Here is a 22088-nt window from a genome sequence, read left to right on the forward strand (position 1 = left end):
ACTAAGGCCTTTTTCCATTCCCGGGGGACACATCCCGTTGCTACTGAGAGGTTCACCAGGCTCTAAATATCCGAACCAAGTACTCTCCCCACTGTTCCCATTAGTCTAGCTGGTAATAGATCAGAAGGGCTCCCACTTTTGATATTATTGATCAACACGTTTACCTCCGGCAGAGAGATCTTAGGAAAATTAAGAAGTGTGTTAGAATTTACTGCAGCTGCTTGCACCGGCATATGGACATCCGGACTGATTATAGATGGAGGGAGTGCCTCTATTTTCTCGTAGATAGCATCAATTTTCTCAGTAAGAAAATTCGAGATATCTCCACAGATTTTGGGATGCCATGTCTGCACTTTCACAAGCCACTGGTTTTAAAAAGGTGTTTACAATTTGGAAAAGCACTTTCGGATCATTGCCTGCTGCCTCCAACTGTGAGGTAACATTGCTCTTACGTGCAAATCGGATGGCTTTATGGTAGATGTTTATTGCCATCAGATAGTTGGTTTTATCCTCCTCCAAGTGGGACTTTCTCCAAACTTTCTCAGTTTTCCGAGCAGTACGCTTAAGGCACCGCAGTTCTTCGGAAAACCAGACTTCCTGTTTCCTTGCAGGACGACTTTTGAATATTTTTAACGGAGCAATCTCCTCCACTGCAGTATGTATGGCAAAATTATATTTACATAGGGTAGAGTCGATATCGTCAGTGACTAGAATATGCGGGGCAGCATAAACCTCTTTAAAACTTACGTCTGATATTTTATGCCATTGCCTTCTACGAACTGGGATTTGTAAAGAGTAATTGGAAGATATGTCACTCTTAGACATCAAAAACTCAAGTACGAAATGATCAGTCCAGTTAGTCCGTTTAGGCTTATAGCACTTGATGCCAGGGAAATTGGAAAGAATCAGGTCTAAAGTGTGACCCGCCAAATGTGTAGGTCCACTATTACATTGCATCAGTCCCAGCAGGGATATGTCGGTCAGAAAGGATTGGATCTCCAAGCTGTCTTTCTTCTCACTATGGATATTGAAATCTCCGAGTAGTATAAAACCTTTATCTGCCTCAACATAGGGCGCAAGGGCTTCCACTAATAAAGTAGAAACTCCTTTAGTGGGGCCTGGAGGGCGATAAACTAATGCTCCCTTCCTGCTGTGTTTGGCAGATGAACCGATCTTAAAAACCATCATTTCAAAGGCAGGGTTACACCATTGGTCTAAGACCGAGACCGTAATGTTGTCTCTATGTACGATGGCTATTCCCCCTCCGGCCTTCTTGGGACGATCCAGTCTGATAATTTTGTACCCTTCTGGGATCCCAAGAGTAATAGCCGGGATGGAGTGGGGTTTAAGCCACGTCTCCGTGAGAAAGCACAGATCGGGTTTATGTGTGGAAATGAGGTCCCATACCTCGATGAAGTGTTTGGCTAGAGACCTTATGTTACATAACAGGTTTATCCCCCCTGAATAACTTCAGTGGGCTTATATGTGGTGCGTTGTATGGATATATTAGTAGGTCTGGGGTAAGCGCCTTTTAAAACTAAAAATTGAAATTGACAATGCCTGCATGAGAATGGCCCTTCAGGAGGGCAATGGTTTTTTAAAATCACAAGAAAATTGGGAATTAGATCGTAAACAGATCAAGTCCTGTGAGGAATAACTCGCCCTCATTTGTATTTGAGCAGAAGAATTGAAAGGGGATATCGCCATGGCCCCTGGCCCCGTCCGGGCGCAGACGGGCTTCTCTCGCAGACGGGCTTCTCTCTGGCCTGTATCAGGCGCTGTATCAGGCGCTGTATCAGGCGCTGTATCAGGCTCTGTATCAGGCTCTGTATCAGGCTCTGTATCAGGCTCTGTATCAGGCGCTGTATCAGGCTCTGTATCAGGCGCTGTATCAGGCGCTGTATCAGGCGCTGTATCAGGCTCTGTCTCAGGCGCGATCGCTGCGCGCTCAGGGGGGACGAGAGGGCTAAATAGCCCCTCCTCTTACACAGCTAGACCACTACCCGCCGCGTAAAGCGGAAGTGGAGTGTTGTGCTGGTCTCGCTCTTACCTGCCCGCCCTCCGCTCTACAGCGCTATTTGCCGAGTCGGACCGGGGTGGGCAGGCTACAACATCGAGCGGACTTACCTTGGTGCAATCAGGTATAATTATGGCTCAAGACACTGTAAGATACCGCGCTTCAATTTTAAAGTTAAAATATAACAGATAGTGCAATTTTTATCAAAGTCAAAGTCACGCTTGCTGGTGTCAAGCGGTTCGGGAGGACACTGCCACTGTCACCCTTAGCCGCACACTCCTGCACAAAAAAGTCGACTGGCACAGTTGTGCCAGTTTCAGTATACAGAGTATAACAGATTGAGTGATGGCTGATGGAGCTGTACACAACACTGCAGAGTTTGAAGGGGTAAACAAGGTTGGTAGCTGTGGCCACTACTGATACTGTTGCAGCGGGCTCCTGCACCTCTAGCTTACGCTTCCTTTCAGCACAGGCAAATTGTGTGGAGTAGATGGCCTCCAAATGCTTCCTCATGTTAGTTGCAACAAATGAGTACTGCTACCAGTACCACAGGAGATAACTTCCTGGCACAAATTACATGACACCAGCTACACATTTGCTTTCTACTACCCAGGTGGAAAAGTGAAGAACTGCAACACCAAAGACTCCTTCATGCACTTACTGCGTTCCACCTTTTGTTCTTCTTGCATGATAACCAGCCCCATCTCCTCTCCCTTCTCCTCCTGCTGCAGTCCAAGATGTTCTTCCTCAGCCATTGTCAAACACAGAGTTTTAACAATGGTGCCTGCAAAAACCAATAATTTTCCTTGAGGGAAAAACCTCAACCTTCCCCTTACAGACACACTGTAAATGATACAAAATGGGTGGCTACTTCCTGTAATTTTGAAAGTTTTGATCCAATAAAACGGTGTTTTACAACCACAGTACTACCAAAAAAGTATTTAGAAGTACTGAGTACTGGCTACCTACAAAATAAAAATGTTTAATTGTTGCTCATTAACTTTACGTATAAACTAGACAGTTAGAACAACCGTTGTGTATTTTGACAAACTATGTACATAATTACATCAAAACATATTACTAAAACGATTGCTTTATGTGGGCTACCAAAACAGCCCAAAAGTAACCAGAACTTAAAAATAGCCACCAACCATAGACAATATGAATTATGCCAGAAAGTAACAGTTAATGGGATTTAAACACAGACAAAAAGTACTAGATTACACTAAAATCAAACATTGTGGTGACTGCAGCAAAGTAATAAATGTATTATTAAGTTACCAAAATAATACTGATATAATTTTGGGATACCTTAGAATATTCATGGAACATGCGCAGAAAAGGTATTCCTTTTCAAATTAATTCTATAATACTGTTTCCAACTATAAAGACACCTTTAATTTCTGATTCTATAGATTCATGTTTTACACCAAAAAAAAAAACATTTAATAGGAAAAAATAAAGGTTAAAGCTTAGTTGGAGTAAGGAATTCATTATTTATAACAAAAAAAGCAGGTTTTTATAAACTACACATACATTTGAAATTACAAGGTTATAGCCCTACCTGTAAGTTATATCTTCTAGCACCGTCCAAACAATAAGTTACTTAGCTCATAATAATACAGTGCTATCAAAAATGTTGACACACCACATGAACTATAACTCCCCAAGCTACATGCAAACTTATCATACATAATGTCATTACAGCTTAATAAGTGTTGTTAGGAAAGCAAAAACTGAACATAGTAGAAGTGATGCTACATGAAATGCTCCTAGCACTACACGATGAGGGGACGAGCTACAGTTCATGCGGTGTGTCAAGCTTTTTAATAGCACTACGTTGTGAGGTGAGCATCTTATGCTATTGTTTGGATGGAACAGAAAAAATGTACAGTTAGAACGATAACTTAGCAATTTCAAATGTGTGTAGTTTACAGTAATTTCTTTATTGTTGTAATAAATAACGAGTTCCTCACCATAACTAAGCTTTTGTGTTCTTCCTTGAATAGACAGAATAAATGAAAAACCTAATTTTAAACACATAAATAGCACAACTTACTACGTTAATTGTCAAAGTTAAATTCTGACAATCTAGTTTGCCAGAATGCTAGACCGCTTTCTAGCAGATAAGCCATGACAACACACACAAAAGTTGCTATGCTTGGATGTACATCTTTGCAACTAATGCAGCATTATCTTATGCATGTGCCATGTAGGATAACACAATATACTGTCACGAATATAGATCATAAGGCCTAGGAATTAATACTGGATTTCATACCTCATCAAAACACCTAAGTAAATAAAACATTATGCAGATTGTGCCAGAGACTTTCTCGATGGGAAACACTATATATTTGAGTATCAAGGAAAAGGAAAATGTTTTTTTTTTTTAATTGACAGTTAACATAATCAACCACAGCTACAACCACTTCATTATCAACACTGAATGTATTACTGGTATTAACTTACACTCAGGAAGCCTTCAGGAAAGGGGCATAGAGCAATAAATGTGACAAAAACTGCAGTCCATTTTGTGGACATGGGTTAATAAATCAATGACTAATTGTTTTGTATGCAAGCTGCGTGCATAAAGCAAATGCAGGTCATTGCTACAGGAGCAAAAGCCTCCAGTTCAACAAGATTGCAAGCGCCCAAAGGAAGGTAATTAACCATTTAACTGTAGCATACATGTCAAGCCAGGCATTAAACTTCACCTCAACTTTTGGCCATACCCAGAAAAAGTACAATACATGCGAACTGAATGTCACCAATAAGATAGTTGCCCAATGTGAAACAAATAATTCATGGACACGTGATCAAAGTGAAAATATACCTACATCGGTGTAGTGGGATTAGACGTGGGTACATGACATTGGAAGTCAAATCTTTTAGATGACATCTTTAGTCTTGGTCATTTACCTAAACTATAACATTTTCAAACTGAGGGGCTACCAACATGACATTTGTGGATAGACTGCATGTTAACATTAACAAAAGAAAAAAATACTTTAAAATCAAGTGGATAAAACTGCCCAATGTTAGGAAGGGATTTCTGTAAGGAATCTCTCTAAAAGGTATCACACTTAACAGAACAAAATACTGCTGGGAAATAAAGAGACAATCCTTCTTCGAAAACCAATATGCCTGAGATCTTGACACACAGAAAATATACTTTCAGTCATATGAATGTCACTCACAGTGCTTTTTTTCAAATTAGGATTTTTTTATTAAACATGGGGCGTGCAAGCCTTTCAAAGTATGACAAAAAATGCAAATCACGTTTAATGTTCAAAATTAACTGTTAGCATACGCTCAAGAGCATTAATTTTCAACCTTCGGATCAGCGTTAAAAAATAAAATCATTCTAGCCAATTTAAAAAAAGTTTTACCTGCTTGCGGCCTACTCCAAAAAGATTCCAAGCGTGTTGCAATTTTTTTACATCGATTAAGATCAACTGATGATTGAAATCTAAATGTTCTCCAGAGATAGTTTTTAAACTATTATCATGCTCTGATCAAACTTCGATGTATGTATGGTCTATAGCTTTCAAAAACACTTTATGAAAATAAACTTTTCTTTATGAGTTTTATCTTTTCAGTCCCTTTGGTCCTCAAGATCAATTAACTCTCCATAGAAAAAAGCAAACACTTCCTGCATTCTGAGAAGGCAACTGCGCCTTATGCCAATGTTGACCTCAGTCTAAGATGTAGGTATGGCATTGAGACTAAGCATTTTACGAGGCAAATACCTCCAGTTAGCTTTCAGGATTTAAAGTCAAAAGATTTTCCAGCATAAGTTACAACAAATTGGCAAAACACCAGTAGAATCCCTAAAATGCTGCTGTCAAAAATGTAAATTTTCAATCTAAGCCACAGCATGAACATTATTTTAAAAAGAAATGTCTGCCCATTGCTGAAAACTAGTCCAATTAACCAAAAGAATAAATTGCCATACTTTTGATACAGATAAAATATCATCTAACTGGAAAAACATCAATCTTAAATCAAGTGAAGCAAAGAAACCACCTTTCATTTTCTTATAAAGGTTGGACCAAAATATTACCAAGGTATAGTATAAGAAGTACTTAACTCCAAGCAGGCCAGATTTGATCAAAATTAACTCTATTGATGTAACTTTGTGAACGTTAAATGGAAACTAAATATATTTTTATTTTGTCCTAATGCTACAGGGAGCGAAGAAACAACGGCCTCAATAGCTGGTTTTAAAAATGTAGTGAAGAGTGCAGTAATAATTCAAAGCCAATTAACTAAATTGAGTCATACGCCTAAGTTAACATAAACTTCTATGTAAAATCTACAACTCATCTGCGTCTGCAATTTCATCTGAAAACAAGCCAGGAAGTGAAGATTCCAGGATAGTTTCATAAATATTTGCACTAGTAATCTTTGGCTGCAGATTAAGTTGGGACGTTGACAAATATATGACCCTGGTTGCAAATATGTACTTTACATAGAAAGTAAATATAAAGTGGAACATGAAATGTCTTTGACAATTGTTGGAGCTGGCAAGACAATGCTTTTTACATAAAAAAGAAAAAATCATACTAGGATCAGTCATCAGTAACAAACTATTTCAACTTATATTAAATCTAACTCTTCATACAGCGGCTGTATAAATAAATCCCCAAAACCAGTAAACCTCTATTTCAATCCCACAATCTAAATTCAAGCGTGTAGTTCATCTCAACAGCCACATTCAAAACCATGTTGTAAGTCAGTCAACACTGCTAAGTATATAACTTTCCAAAAACTACGAATGTAGTGATTAGGTGACCCTATCTAGTGCAAACGATTGAATATCAGGGCCACTATGATGTTTGTTACCGTTTATATCAAATCTTCATTCATACAGTACAACATTTACATCTCTTAACCTCACAGCATCTATGGCTTCAGTGTAAGCAGCTCTCTTTTATAATTTAAGCTTATACGAGGTTATAAGATTAAATTATAAAAAGACTACTGCAAGAACATTCCAGTCAAACAAGAACACATCTGTGAATCCATCTTCTCTGCCAAGGTAAATTAGGCTGAAACCTGTCAACCCCGATTTTGCTATTTTCTTCATAAGAAGGTGCATTTTCCAATGCCATGAGATGTAGACTTGGGCACTGCGAGCACAGATACAATCTTCTAAATTGGTTTGTTATTTGCAGGGATGCCAGGCACACTGCATGGAAGAGCAAGTCTTGGCATATTTTGAAAGCTATATCCAGACACTTCTCTCATGACGTTCCATACCTGGAAACAAAAATGTGAATCTTGAGTACAACCACAGTATTAATTTGATGTCACGTTCACTGTAGTGGAAGCGCCAGTAGATAGTATTAGGAATTAGGTTTCCATTTATTTTAACTTCTGTGGTGTTCAATGCCATTCGAGTAGGATTTTGTAGTAGCTACATTTTAGTCAGGATTTCTTCATAAGATACTCCAATTGGTCCCCAGTTCTTTTCTGCTATTTCCGTTTCCAGTAATTGTTGCATTTATCTCTCCATTTTTTACTGGTGCATTCTGAAAACAGGGTTTTGATTATTGTGCCTTTCAATCCAGATATAGTCCTTAGCGACCTAAAGATTTCAAGAGAGACCAGATTGGGGACTTGAAGGTTTTTGAAGAAATTGGTTTATTAAGTTTGAAACGATTATTCAGCTGTCTGTACTCCCATGTTTGAGACTATGTCTCTCAGCTTTCCTGAAAAGTCTTCATCCTATTTCAAGTCAACATGCCTTCCAGATAGATAAATCCTGCTTGTACATTTATCCTAGTTGTATTCTTGAGTTGCTCCATAGATGTGCTGCTAAATGCATACAAAAACAACAGTTGATGGACAGAATGCAGAACAATGTCATACATTCACCCCAGTACAGAGATCTGGGCCTAAACCCATCGTTTGTTTGCACTCCACACCACCCCAGTTCAGTTTGTCACCCTGAGTGGGACGGGTATGCTCAGATGTGAGTCCTGTGCTCTCCACACCACTGGAGTCAAGCTATCTTGGATGAAGACGGCTGATAGCCAGAAACCGGTCCTAGGATGCTCGATTCCGGTCCAGGGAAGACATGGCTTGGCAGTTCGGGCTGGACTGTTCCCATGTCTGAACTGGGGTGGTGTGGTGAGCAAAAAAACGATGGATTTAGGCCCAGATCTCTATACTGGGGTGAATGTATGACATTGTTCTGCATTCTGTCCAACAACTGTTGTTTTTGGCTAAATGTATACATCCATGAATACAGAATTTTTAGTGGGTGGAGCGCCACATCTGAAACTTGGAATGCATTATAGACTTCACCCATTGCCTTACTATAGCTGGGTCACAGTATAAAAAATCTGATGGCTTCTGTTGGTGGAGGATGTTAACCTCCCAGGTAATCTGAGCTAGTGTCCGAATACAGCCAGGTAACATTTTCACAAAGCTACTGAATGAGGTCGGAAAAGAGCAAAGCACAAGTAACATATACACATGTTTCTGCAGTTTTTATGTAATTGTTTTTCAGGGTCACTTGTCTTGCTGCTGGACTTGTTCTGCCACTGCCTTCCACTATGCTGTCCAAGCAAAATGTTGTATAAGGGAGCCATACTCCGCTTTTCGCGACAGCACAAGTTTTAACACCAGAGAAGAGCCATGATGCAAACCTGTGAAAGTGCTTAATTGTACTGCGTGTGTTAAAGATGCTTATTTTTCAGTCATTTGAAAAGTGTACTAGTGCGTTGCAGTAGTCTAAAAAAAACTGCCCATCGTATGACTTTTCTTGAAATGGAAACAATGCGGGCTAAGGTCACAGGAAAAAGGAGCATTAAGGTTAGCTCTCAGATCGATCTGTGTAGAAATATATGTCACATTAATGCAGGTGGTCGACAATTCCGCGTGTGCTGTAGCGAGGCTCAAATTAAGAATGATTTACAAACAGCGGCGCGAGGTAGTGTCCAGTAACAAAAAAACGAAAATACTGCTAATTTGCAAACTGTCAGTCAAAGCACGTTACGTTAGTGAAATTGCCTCTCTTGACCCCCAGGGACAAAGATTTTCCCCAGCATCAAAAAGACTTCCAAAGATAGCATTAATAAATAAACAAGCCCGTGTTAAAAAAAAAATTTAAATAAAGATATTGCCATGGTTCTTAAAGCACAGATATTTACAATTCAAATCAGGCAGTGACATATACATTCCGAAACATAATGACGATATAACGTACACCCCGAGTACCATACAATAGACAACGTGACAACATAAATATTCTAGGCACACCAGACACGTGCGATTGTCACCACAGCATTACCGTAACACGTAAACAACAGTCTGGCAGCATATAAACTGCGGTAGCAGGCTAGTTTACAAATTCACTATATAGAGTAGCACAGCCAGGGAAACGCAAACTAAACTATCAACCAATTATATGTGGTAGCCGCAACTCCAAGGCACGATTTTATTTCAATGAAACCATTAGTTCAATTATAACATGGTCAAACAATATAGTAATTATAATCAGCAGATCCATCAGCTGAACAACGAAATGCATTATGTGGTGATGACAGACATGCAGTTGGGTCCCGGTTAAAAATGAACGATCATCTCATCAATGCAGCTTGCTAATGACAGTGCAAGGAATAAAACACGTCAGCCTAAAATGCACCAACACATACAATCTTCACTCAATACTTGCTCGAGGAACGAGTTATGCTTTTCCTTGTGGAAAAGGGGATATTTGTGAGAATTCTCCGAGCTTAGATATTTAGATTAAACATGAATAGCAGCCATGGGTACACTTGATCATCATGTTGTTTACATCCAACAAGCACGGGCATCACTCCCCTGCAGAGCCAACAACTAGCTACAAACAGAGCTAGTTAGAATCCATCCAGCACCACCCGCTGTTACAGAAGCAGGCGATTCTTTGCGCAGAAAACACAAAGGCCCAGCGGGAGCAACGACAGACTGCAGCCGCACCGCCCCCCTCCAGCAGCAGCGCGGTTCTGTCTCTCTCCTAGCCTCCCGCCCCTCTCACCTGGCAGAAACGCTTGCAGTATGATACCGTGGCTGCCTCGCACGCTGCTTGCTCCCGCAGCCGGGTCTCCAAGCCTCGTAGGGTTTTCCGTAGATGCTGCACCAACTCCGGTGGCATCCTCCTCTTGTTGTCGTCTTTGGCTCCCAGATCCGGTTCGCCCTCCCCGTCCGCCATCTTCCCTCTCCCAAACAGCGCGTAGGCAAACACGTCATGTGACTTCTTTTCGTTGTCTTTCTCCTGCTGCCCAATGGTGTGTATGACGACCATGCGCACGGACGCCCCTCAGGGCGGGCGACGGCTGATGACGCCACAGCAGCAGGGGGAGGCTACAGGTTGAGGTTTTGCCTACTTTGGATTGGTGCGTGGCTTCCTATAAGAGCACGTGACAGGTGGGTGTTAAGTGGTCCGCCATGTCGTGTGTATGTATATTTTCAACTGAATCCTTATTGTGCTGGAGATGGATGTCTGTCTCCCGGGGTGTCATTTGCACTCCTACTGCGCGACCACAGACATTTACCGTGATGGATTAGCTTTTGAAGAAGGCACTCATGCGGCAAACAAGCGCCCCTCTTGGTAATGTGTCTGCTAGAGGAAATGCATCTGAAATTAGCATAGAACACCAAATGGGAGGACACGCGTGACACTGACAATAAACAGTGCAGCAGAAGTTTCTCAGCCTTTTGGCTAAGATCAAGTGTGGTATCTGTTCCTGTTAGAGTGAAACCACTGCTAAGTGGGAGTAATTTTGATGTTTGCTGAATGGACGACTTAGACTTTTAAGCTAAATACATTTGCATTGCATATGCACATTTTTGGTAAAGGCCCATATGAATTTTAAGGAAGCAGGAGGAAGGACACCAGCGTGTTGGTGTCAGTTTGCTCACTTACTAGGAGTGCAAAATTGGAACCCTCCGGACCAGTGGTCAGATCTTAGACCTAGGCAACGGTGCTCTCTCTAGTCGCTCTATCTTTCCTGGTGTTTGGGTAGACTGATGCTCCAGGCCTAACTAATATCCTTCATATGCCTGTCAAACGTCCAGACTTTTTGGCTTAGATCAAGTACAAGAGGCCTTCTGGTGTCAGTAGCCCTAATCTCAGAACATTTCTGGAACCAGACACTGACTGTTGGCAGCTGAGACAATGGGGTGTCATTGTTTACCCTAAATGTCATGAGTGTGAAGGATCAGCGGAGTCGCCATTCTGATCAAGGGGAGGTATTTCACTACAACAAGGTTAACAAGCAGGTCAACGGCAGAGTGCTGGTCGTGGACGGCTCAAGGGCCTGTGAGGCTCATCAATGTCTATCCCCACTCATAGAAGAATGAGCGGCGCAAGATGTTCCGGGTGCTCAGGATAGAACTAATGACCTCCAGGACCATCCTGATGGGTGGTGATTTTAACTGCTCAGTAGAGATGGATAGACAAACAGGGTCAGACTCTCCGGGTATGGACGAAACGTCCATGCTGTTGGTGAAGATGATAGGTGAGGCGTCCCTCTGGGATGTCATGCGGCCGAACACCAGGAATTTTTCTTGGAGTAGGCTAGACGGATCCATACATTCACAGATCAACTTCCTATTCACATTCCCAACTATAAAGCCTGGGCAAAGCTCCACGGTCGCGGTCCACTTCTCTGACCACAGAGCAGTCAGTTTCCAGAGGGAATTCATTGGGAAGTTAGTGGCGAATCTCAGTTGTGTATGTAGAGTGGAGGGGCATGAGGGACTTCTTTTACTCTGCCGGCAAGTGGTGGGAATGGGTGTTGGACAGGCTCTGGTGCTTCTTCCAGGATTCAAGCAGAGCTGCTGCACTTGAAAAGAAGAGTGCGTTCAGGAGGCTGCAGAGCAAGCTGCAGCTATTGTACGAACACAAGCTCAGGGGATGGGATGTGGATGACGGACTGGAGGAAACCCAAAAGGGTTTGCAGTGCATGGGTTGAATGGTACTTGCTATATAGAGGGGGCTGAACTATGTGTACGCGAGCATGACCTACATCCCCTTCTCAGTAGGTATCATGTCTCTGCATAGTTCTTACTGTTCCTATGGTAACTGATGCGGCGTGCGATAACAGGACGGTCTTTAAGTATTGCATTATTCTATATCCAACCAGCCAGCTCCAGAATGGCGCAAGCGCCATGACTTTATTGTACCCATGGTAACTGATATCAACCGATGCGGCTCCCGCCAACAGGGCGGATTTTACTCATCGCGCCTTTTCCGAATTTGATTAGTTTGTTCCATAAATATCTATCATATTTGACCGTCTCTATAACTCATATTTTTCGCACAGGGATCCCGCCTGATCCACATGTTGAAATTCCAGCATAATCGGAAATGCGCATGTGCAATGATTTGCTGTCCCTATAGTAACCGATGCTACGCCCGACATAAGAACGCATTCTTTTTCATCTTGCATGTACAATCTGCCCAAAGTGATATGGTTTTGTTGTATGACATGATGTCGATATTATTGAAAAAGGTTTTAAGTTACGGAGTCATAACAAGCAGCCGGCATTAAATACCACGGTTACAGCCACTCCTCGTTCTTATCGGGGTCGTTACTTATTATTAAACTATTATATTCAGCTTATTTTGTATGCTGATATTTTCAGTCTCCGTTATAAATATGGTCATTGCCGCTGTTTGGGAACAGGCCAAGATGGCGAGGGTTATCTACAATGTTGTGTCTCAGGGCTTCTGGTATGGGCTGTGTGACTAGTCGATTCTGATTGGACGGCCCAATGATTGATCACGGGGCTTAACATTTAAACCGGGTTAGGCTTAGGTGCTGGTTCCATGCACGGGAACGGTATGCGACATCCATATAGAAAATAAGATATTTTGGACGAGTTATTAAGCTGCGGGGTGGACAGTTAACCAATGCCTGGTGATTGGGGTCTTTTTGTTACACTGTCACTGTTTTCCCCTTACGAGCCGTAGAAATTGGTTTGTTGTTTCTTCCGTTTGTGATTCTCACTTTTAAAAACTTTGCACTTGCCTGGTTGAGGAGGAGCTACCCGCTCGGATTGCCGTTTATTGCCGTCTCCCCAGGGCCCTGCCGACTGCTCGCCGGTCCCGCTTCGCAGTGAGAGGAGGAGGAGACACTGCCTGCATTGAGAGTGGAACGTGAGGGGCGAGAATTCGTCCTGCAGTGGGGCTGCGAGCTGTGTAGCAGGGACTCTGTATCCCAGGAGTCCCTGCACGACCCAATTACCACACCTGGTCCGCTCTCCCTGCTGCTTGCCACGCCCCCCGAACTTGAGCAGTGATAAGCGGTGTTATCAGAGGCCAACGCGGGATACTTTTAAAAACTTTGCACTTGCCTGGTTGAGGAGGAGCTGCCGGCTCGGATTGCCGTTTATTGCCGTCTCCCCAGGGGCCTGCCGACTGCTCGCCGGACCCACTCCGCGGGTCCCGCTTCGCAGTGAGAGGAGGAGGAGACACTGCCTGCATTGAGAGTGTAACGTGAGGGTCGAGGATTCGTCCTGCAGCGGGGCTGCGAGCTGTGTAGCAGGGACTCCGTATCCCAGGAGTCCCTGCACGACCCAATTACCACACCTGGTCCGCTCTCCCTGCTGCTTGCCACGCCCCCCGAACTTGAGCAGTGATAAGCGGTGTTATCAGAGGCCAACGCGGGATACTTTTGAAAACTTTGCACTTGCTTGGTTGAGAAGGAGCTGCCGGCTCGGATTGCCGTTTATTGCCGTCTCCCCAGGGGCCTGCCAACTGATCGCCGGACCCGCTCCGCAGTGAAAGAAGGAGGAGACACTGCCTGCATTGAGAGTGGAACGTGAAGGGCGAGGATTCGTCCTGCAGCGGGGCTGCGAGCTGTGTAGCAGGGACTCCGTATCCCAGGAGTCCCTGCACGACCCAATTACCACACCTGGTCCTCTCTCCCTGCTGCTTGCCACGCCCCCCGAACTTGAGCAGTGATAAGCTGTGTTATTAGAGGCCAACGCGGGATACTTTAAAAAACTTTGCACTTGCCTGGTTGAGGAGGCGCTGCCGGCTCGGATTGCGGTTTACTGCCATCTCCCAAGGGGCCTGCCCAGCGGCCTGCCGTCTCCCCAGGGGCCTTCGGTCTTCTCCACACGTTGCTCTCTCTCTCTCTCTCTCTACTCTACTCGCTCCTTGATAATATAGAGCCCTACAAATAAACGCAAATGCAACTAGGACTGAAATGGTAGTAAATTATAGTCACCACCAGTCTGAAAATTACCCTGTCACTACAGGGAGTCAGATGTGCCTGTGACTCCAGCAGGAGGCTAGCTCTCTTCTAGCCCTTGGGTAATTGCTTTAGCAAAATAAAAGTTCTCTCAAAAGTACTTTTCCCTCTTCTTCCAAGTCCAGGGGAAACTACTGCAGGCCAATCCAAGAAATAGCACACAAGCACAAAGACAGTCCTCTCCTGCAGAGTCCTTCAGTGAAATGGACAGAGGTTCTTGACATCCAGGAGCAATACAAAAATCATGGGTTTGGTCACAGATATTTATACCCCAAAAGTCTTTGTTCTAAAAAGTCTCTAGTCACTGAACCCAGATAGAACCAGTTCTGCTCAGGCCTGGAGCACTTTGTTTACCCGGCTGCATCCTTCCTTTCAGAAAGAGGGGGTCTGCCATCAGACACACAGTAAGAGGTGGAGCCAGCATTCACCTTGCCAGGCACAGCCCTATTCAGGTCAAGGAGCTACCCCTCTCCAGTACTAAATGCAGATCTCTCTATTCAACCCAGGTCTGACTCAGCCTGCCCTGTCCCTCTAAACCCAGTCAATACACATATGCACATTGGAAGTCTAAGTCAAGAAAATACCTACTTTCTAAAAGTGATATTTTCAAACACAGAATATTAAAACCAACTTTGCTAAAAGATGTATTTTATTATTCTGAGCTCGGGCATACTAAACTCAAATTCCTACTATGTTCCCTGAGTCAGTTAGGACTATAGGATGTAATAGTCAGACTGCCCATTCTAGCCTATGGAGAGCAGGTAGCCTTGCAGCAGTGAAAAACAAAATGGAGGGTAATGTCAATCTGCGCTCTGCTCACCAAGCCCTCCTCCAGACACCTGTCTTTAAACGCAAACGCTTTGGTGGCTGCAGATTTGCTTTTCTTGCATCTCGCCTTTGGAACACCTTCCCCTTTGAGGTCAGGTCCTGCTCGGATCTCATGTCATTTAGGAAAGCTTTAAAAACATGGCTCTTTAGACAAGCGTATCACTGATTCCCCTTCTCCTCACATTCTCAGGTTCCGTTCTCTGTCTATTCTAGCGCCAGGAAACCAACCGGTGGCAGTGCGCTCAATAAATACTTTTTAACATTAACATTAACATACAGGCCACACTACTAGGGACTAACAGGTAACCCAAATAAGCCAATCAGGGATATACCAATTCACAGTTACATTTACACAGGGAGCATTCGCTCTGTGGCACTGAATGGCAGTGGCACAGCGCCCAGGGCATCTAATACCAACAACAGCGAAACATGGAAGGGAGACCCATGCCAATGGTGCTAGGTCTAACACGTGTCCTCTCCATCTGAAATGTGGGGAGAACCACTCATCTCCTTGGGAGTTCTCTCCACTAAGGCTGAAAAATCTGGACAGACCATCAGCATTGGCGTGTTCTGTACCGTGAAGTCCATAAACTGTAGGTAAATGGACCACCTCAACAACTTGGGATTCTCACCCCTCACCTGCATCAGCCATCTGAGGGGCCTGTGGTCGGACTGAACCCGGAAGTGAGTCCCAAACAGGTATGGTCTCAGCTTCTTCAATGCCCAGACCACAGCAAATGCCTCACGCTCAGTTGCACTCCACCTTTGTTCCCGGGGAAGTAACCTCTTACTGATGAAGGCTACTACAGGTTGGTCTAGTCCCTCCTCATTTACTTGTGACTGAACAGCCCCCACCCCCTGCTCTGAAGCATCTGTCTGGACAATAAATTCTTTAGCAAAGTTGGGTTCCTGGAGGACGGGTGCTGTACGCATGGCAGTCTTGAGGACATCAAAAGCTTTCTGACAGGTGCCAGTACAGTTCACAATCTTTGGCTGCTTCTTGGAAGTCAGCTCAGTCAAGGGTGCAACAATGTTGCCATACCCCTTGACAAACCTCCTGTAATAACCTGTGAGACCTAGAAAGGCCCTCGCCTGAGTCTGGGTCCTGGGGGGCTCTCATGCCAGGATGGTTTCAATCTTGGGATGTAGAGGTGCCACCTGCCCACTCCCCTCCTGGTGTCCTAAGTACACCGCAGAACCCTGCCCAATATGGTACTTACTGGCCTTGATTTCCCAGAGGTGGCACAAGTGGTCCTCCCAGGATTAAGTAAACACTGCAATGTCATCTAGGTAGGCAGCACTGAAAGCCTCCAGTCCATCCAACACCTGGTTGACCAACCTCTGAAAGGTGGCAGGGGCATTCTTCATCCCACAGGGCATCACCCGGAACTGGTAGTGCCCATCTGGGGTGGAGAATGCAGACCTCTCCTTGGCCCCATCAGTTAAGATCTGCCAGTGCCCAGATGTTAGATCAAATGTGCTGAGGTACCGGGCAGCCCCCAACCGATCTATGAGCTCATCAGCTCTGGGGATGGGGTGCGCGTCGGTCTTCGTGACCGAATTGAGACCTCGGTATTCCACACAGAATCTGAACTCAGGGGTGGCATCAGGTGCGGCAGCTTTTGGTACCCTAGACCACCAGGCTGGACCATGGGCTGCTAGAGGACTCAATCACCCCTAGGGCAAACATTTTGGAGACCTCCTCCTGAATGTAGGCCCTGACCCGGTCAGTCACCCTGTAAGCCTTGTGCTTGACAGGAGGACTGTTCCCGATGTCCATGTCATGGACGCACCACTCAGTGACACCAGGCACCAGGGAAAACAAATCAGAAAATTGCCCCAACAGCAGGTGACAATCTCTCTGCTGCTCAGGGGTCAGTTTGGTGGAGAGGACCACACCCTCCACTGACCCATTCTTCTCTCCTGCACACAGGAGGTCAGGAAAAGGCTCACTCTCCTCCTCCATCCCAGCATATGTGGCAAGATGCATGCCCACTTCAGACCTCGCAAAGTGGGGCTTCAGGCGGTTCACAGGCAGGACCCTGCAAGGGGTTCCTGGGAGACTGAAACTCCACCAAGGTGGTAACTGGACTTTTGCACTCCACCACCTCACTGCACCAGGCTCCACTGGGGCCAGTATCCAAACCTTCTGACCAGGTTGAAACTCGACCAGAGTGGTGTTCTGGTCGTGCCAGTGTTTCATTTCCTCCTGGCTGGCTTCCAGATTTGCCTCAGCAATTTTTCTTAAACGCCGAGTCTGATTCCTGAAGGCCAATATGTACTTAAATACATCTTGGGGAGGTTTCCTGGGAGATTGCTCCCAGCCTTCCTTGACCAGACTCAGAGGCCCTCTTACCGGTTGGCCATAGAGCAGTTAAAAGGGACCGAACCCTAAGGACTTCTGTGGCACCTCACGGTAGGCAAACAACAAGCATGGCAAGAGGACGTCCCACTTACGCCTCAGGGACTCTTCTAGGCCCATAATCATGCCATTCAAGGTCCGGTTGAACATTCCAACCAGACCAGTTCCTTGGGGGTGGTAGGGAGTGGTGAACTTATAATTTACCCCACACTCCCTCCACAGAGACTTCATATACTGGGAGATTAAGTTGGCCCCCCTGTCAGACACCACCTCTCTGGGGAACCCCACACGGGAGAAGATCCCCATCAGTGCACAGCCCACCACGGGGGCCGTCACCGTCCTGAGCGGGATGGCTTCAGGGTACCGGATGGCATGGTCCACCAGGACCAGGATAAACCTGTTGCCCATGGCTGTCCTGGGATCTTGAGGCCCCACGATGTCAATGCCCACTCGCTCGAATGGGGTACTAACAACTGGAAAGGGCTGGAGTGGGGCCTCGGTCTTCCCCCCACTCTTCCCACTTGCCTGGCAAGTCTCACATATCCTGCAATGAGCGTCTGAGCTCTTGCGCATCTGAGGCCAATAAAAGTGGGTGACCAGCCTTTCAAAGGTCTTGGTCTGCCCCAGATGTTCTGCCAATAGAAAGTAATGAGCCAACACCAGAAGGAAGGCTCTGAAGCACGCGGGCACCACCAGCAAACAGGCTGACTCCAGCTCAGCAGCCTTAGGCTCGCTATACAGGTGACCGTTCTCCCAATAAATCAGATGTGAACCAGACTGGTCACCTGCTGCCTGGGCTGCAGCCTGTTGCCGCATACCCTCAAGAGAAGGGCAAACTCTCTGCTGCTCAAACTCTTCCCTGGTGGGCCCTCCTCCCTGCTGCCAATGGGTCAGCTCAGGCAGGTCCCCCAGGTTGGCACATTACTCCCTGGTAGTCTCCAGGGCATCCCCCTCAGGGGCTGCTCCCTCCTGGGCCGTGGGAGCCAAGGGGGCCGGCTTCCTGTGCCTCCTGTCCCTTCTCTCTAAGGCAGGGATCTGGGCCATACTCTCAGTCTCCAGATCCTTCTCAACACCCTCATTGGCTGCCATGGACCTAGTGGTAGCACATGCCCATTCAGGCAGACCCAACATTTGCAAGTGAGCTCTCCTTACCACCGTAGCCCATGGGGAGTTCTCTAAATCACTGCCCAACAGACAGTCTACAGGCATTGCGGGCCTCACAGTCGCCTGAAGAGTTCCTGAGACTCCCCCCCCCCCCCACTCAAAGGGAACCTGAGCCACCTCACATTGGCTCTCTGAGTTGTCTGCTGACACTACAGGGTAGAATGCATGAGGGACAACGTGATCTTTGGACACCAACCGGGAGCTGACAGCAGTTACACTGGCTCCTGTGTTACTTCGAGCCTCCACTCTATGGCCATTGATGGTCACCCACTGCCTATACTTCTTAGTGTTTTCAGGCAGAGCAGGTTTAGGGACCATCTCAAAGTCTCCTAATGAAACAAGGGTCAATTCTACTGGGTCCCACCCATCTGAGGTGCCCATCTCTTCCTCCCCCAGTGCTACACTAGCAAGCTGGTGGGCCGGTGCACGGGTTGGTGCAGGGTGGTCCTTCAGGGGACACTGGGGATCAAAATACCGGTGGCCCACTTGGCCACACTTAAAACGATTAAGGGGCCCCCTCTGAACAGGCCTACCTGTCGGGGACACTGACCTCTGTTCTTGGGGAGGCTGGGAAACCACTGCTTGGTTCCCTTGGGAATTACTTTGGGGTCCTCTTGGAACCTCCCTTCGTTTACCCCTGTCCCCGCCACTTCTCTGCTGGGGACCCTGCCCAACTTTGGCGAAGTCTCCCATCGGACCTTTGCGAATCCGGGTGCTCACCCAGCGGTCCTCCTCCTCAGCAAGCTTCCTAGGGTTAGTTAACGTGCAATCAATCGGGTGCTGGCGTAGCTCAGGAAAACAGTTACTAGATAAATGCTCCCATGCAATCAAATCATAAGTTGCTCAAAAGTTTCTACTTTGTTAACTTTAACCCAGCGCTCCATTGCTCTGCAAAAAAAAACACACATATTCATCCCACGTGGTGCCCTCTAACTTTTTGTAGGTCCTAAACATCTGCCTATACATCTCAGGGGTCAAACCATAGCGGGTCATCAAAGCTTCTTTCATGTGGGCATAAACCATTCTACTTTCCTGGGGCAGGTCCAACAAGGTATACCTCCCCTCACTAACAAAGCGCCCCCATAACCCAGCTCCCCAATCTTTCTCAGGGACCCGGTGGGACACCATGGCTAATTCATAGGCTGCAAACCACTGCCCAATATCTTCACTTTTGTGAAAATCCTTAATAACGTCTTTGGGTGTATATACTCTATTCTCAGTATGCACCACAGGTATGCTGCCACCTTAGGGGAAGATATCTACATTATTTGCCTTAATCTCCAACTCCCTCAATACTCTCTCATGTTCAAATTTCATCTTCATTATCTCAACCTCTGACTTCTTGTTCTTTAGGTCCCTCTGACCATCCATCTTGAGTTTAGCCATCTCCATATTATGCAGCCTCTCTCTCCCTGTCCTCTATCTCTTCTGGAGACTGACACTAGTGCCTGGGCTAGAAAATGCTTTACCACCTACCAAATCTACTACTTCCACCTGCCGCTTTCTTGCATCCTCTCCCTCCTCCAAAGCCCCCCACCCCCCCTCATCTTTAGGGGCATCCCTGGCTTCTAGCCAGGCCTTCAGGGCTTTGTAAAACTCTTCCCTCTTAGTGAGACCTGTGATAGGGACTGTGAATTGTTTGCAAAAATATTTGAGCTGCTTGCAATTGTAGGTATTTAATTTCTCTTCTTCCCAGGAGAGCTCCTCTGAGGCATTGGATCTTGGCTTGCCCATTGTAGGAATAACTAGCGATATCAATCAAAAATAGAATAAAAAAACTCAAAAATATATGTGGTTGCGTTATGGTCTGCACTCACTAGTAGTGTACACTATAATTACTGTGTGCGATCACAAATGCAAGTCCAGATCCCACCGCTGCCACCAATGTTAGAAATGGGGGTCTCTAGTTGGCAATGGCTGGCCACTGTCCAAATAGGGACCCTTCTTCCTAAGTCAGAGTAAGGGGGCTACACCATTTGATAACCCCTGCTCAACCCTGTGGTAACGTAGCACAAGCAGCTAGGCTTATCTCAGAGGCAGTGTGCAAAGCATTTATGAACATACACAGTAACACAGTGAGGAACACTACAAAGGGACACCACACAAGTAGTTATAAAAAAGAAGTATCTTTATATATAGACTTAACACAAGACCAATAACGTTAAAAAAGCCACAATACTGTAAAATAGGATTATTTTTTAAATGCTGTAAAAATAGTTCAGAGTGTGCAAATAGGAGTTCAGTTCAAGGCAGTGGTCTCTGCGACCCTTTTACTTACAAAGTACCTGGATTTCGTAGCAAAACCATCAAAATGTCGCAAACGAGTTGTAGTGATGATTTTCCTCATGTGAGGCCGGCAATGCGTTGAATCCTTGCCACAAGGGAGGATGATGTGCCGGTCTGCGGATGCGCGTGGGACAAAGCGACAAACTTCTTCACGCTAGGCCAGCGATGCGTTGAATCCTTGCCGCAAGGGGGGATGATACGCTGAGCCTGTTGTGTGTGCGACCCTGTTGCGATGAGAAGAAATGGCGCTCCGTGAGGGAGCGATGTTCTGGGTGTGAGGCGAGGAAAATGGCAGATGCACGGCCCCCGCACTGCGATGTGATGATCTTGCTGCAATGATCCGGGGTTAGCGAGCACTCGGCGGCCCGTAAACGTGCGATGCGATGATCTTTGGGAGTAGCAACCACTTTGGGGGCCGCAAGCGTGCTATGCGATGATTCTTGGTTTGTGAGCACTCAGCGGCGGCAGCGCAGTGATTTTTCTGACACTCTTCAGCTGTGGCGGCTCGCAAACGGGCGTTAGCGACAATTTCAGCACTCTCTTCTCTGGAGTAGAACTAGAGGCCCTGGAACTCACAGGGGCCTCACCTTCAGATAGAAATCCTTGCAGGGAGGAATCAGGAGGCTGGTGGGGGAGTCATATGTGCCTGTGCCTCCAGCAGGAAGCTAGCTCTCTTCTAGCCCTTGGGTAATTGTTCAGCCAAATAAAAGTTCTCTCAAAAGTCCTTTTACCTATTTTTCCAAGTCCAGGGGAAACTACTGCAGGCCAATCCAAGAAATAGCACACAAGCACAAGGACAGTCCTCTCCTGCAGAGTCCTTCAGTGAAACGGACAGAGGTTCTTCTCGACATTGAGGAGCAATACAATAATCAGGTGTTTGTGCACAGATATTTATACCCTATACCCTAAAAAGTCTATAGTCACTAAACCCAGCCAGAACCAGTTCTGCTCAGGCCTTGATCACTTTGTTTACCAGGCTGCATCCTTCCTTTCAGAAAGAGGAGGTCTGCTATCAGACGCACAGTAGGAGTTGGAGCCAGAATTCACCTTGCCAGGCACAGCCCTATTCAGGTCAAGGAGCTACCCCTCTGCAGATCTCTCTATTCAACCCAGGTCTGACTCAGCCTGCCCTGCCCCTCTAAACCCAGACAGTCAATACACATAACAGCAAAGCACA

General features: G+C 45.8%; 1 protein-coding gene and 1 pseudogene across 1 annotated transcript in view; one reads left to right on the forward strand and one right to left on the reverse strand.

Annotated features, from left to right (window-relative positions):
* Nucleotides 1–10324, reverse strand: part of RLF (RLF zinc finger) — a 428411-nt gene extending 418087 nt beyond the window's left edge. The window contains exon 1 of the mRNA XM_086957683.1: nt 10047–10324. Within this exon, the coding sequence (XP_086813809.1) occupies nt 10047–10313 (267 nt within the window). The 5' untranslated portion in view covers nt 10314–10324. The remainder of the gene's footprint in view (nt 1–10046) is intronic.
* A 386-nt stretch (nt 10325–10710) lies between these two features.
* LOC147733138 (U2 spliceosomal RNA) lies at nt 10711–10872 on the forward strand (annotated as a pseudogene).
* Nucleotides 10873–22088: the final 11216 nt, after the last annotated feature.

This window comes from Lissotriton vulgaris, chromosome 2_1 (assembly GCF_964263255.1).
Source record: "Lissotriton vulgaris chromosome 2_1, aLisVul1.2, whole genome shotgun sequence".
Lineage (NCBI taxonomy): Eukaryota > Metazoa > Chordata > Amphibia > Caudata > Salamandridae > Lissotriton > Lissotriton vulgaris.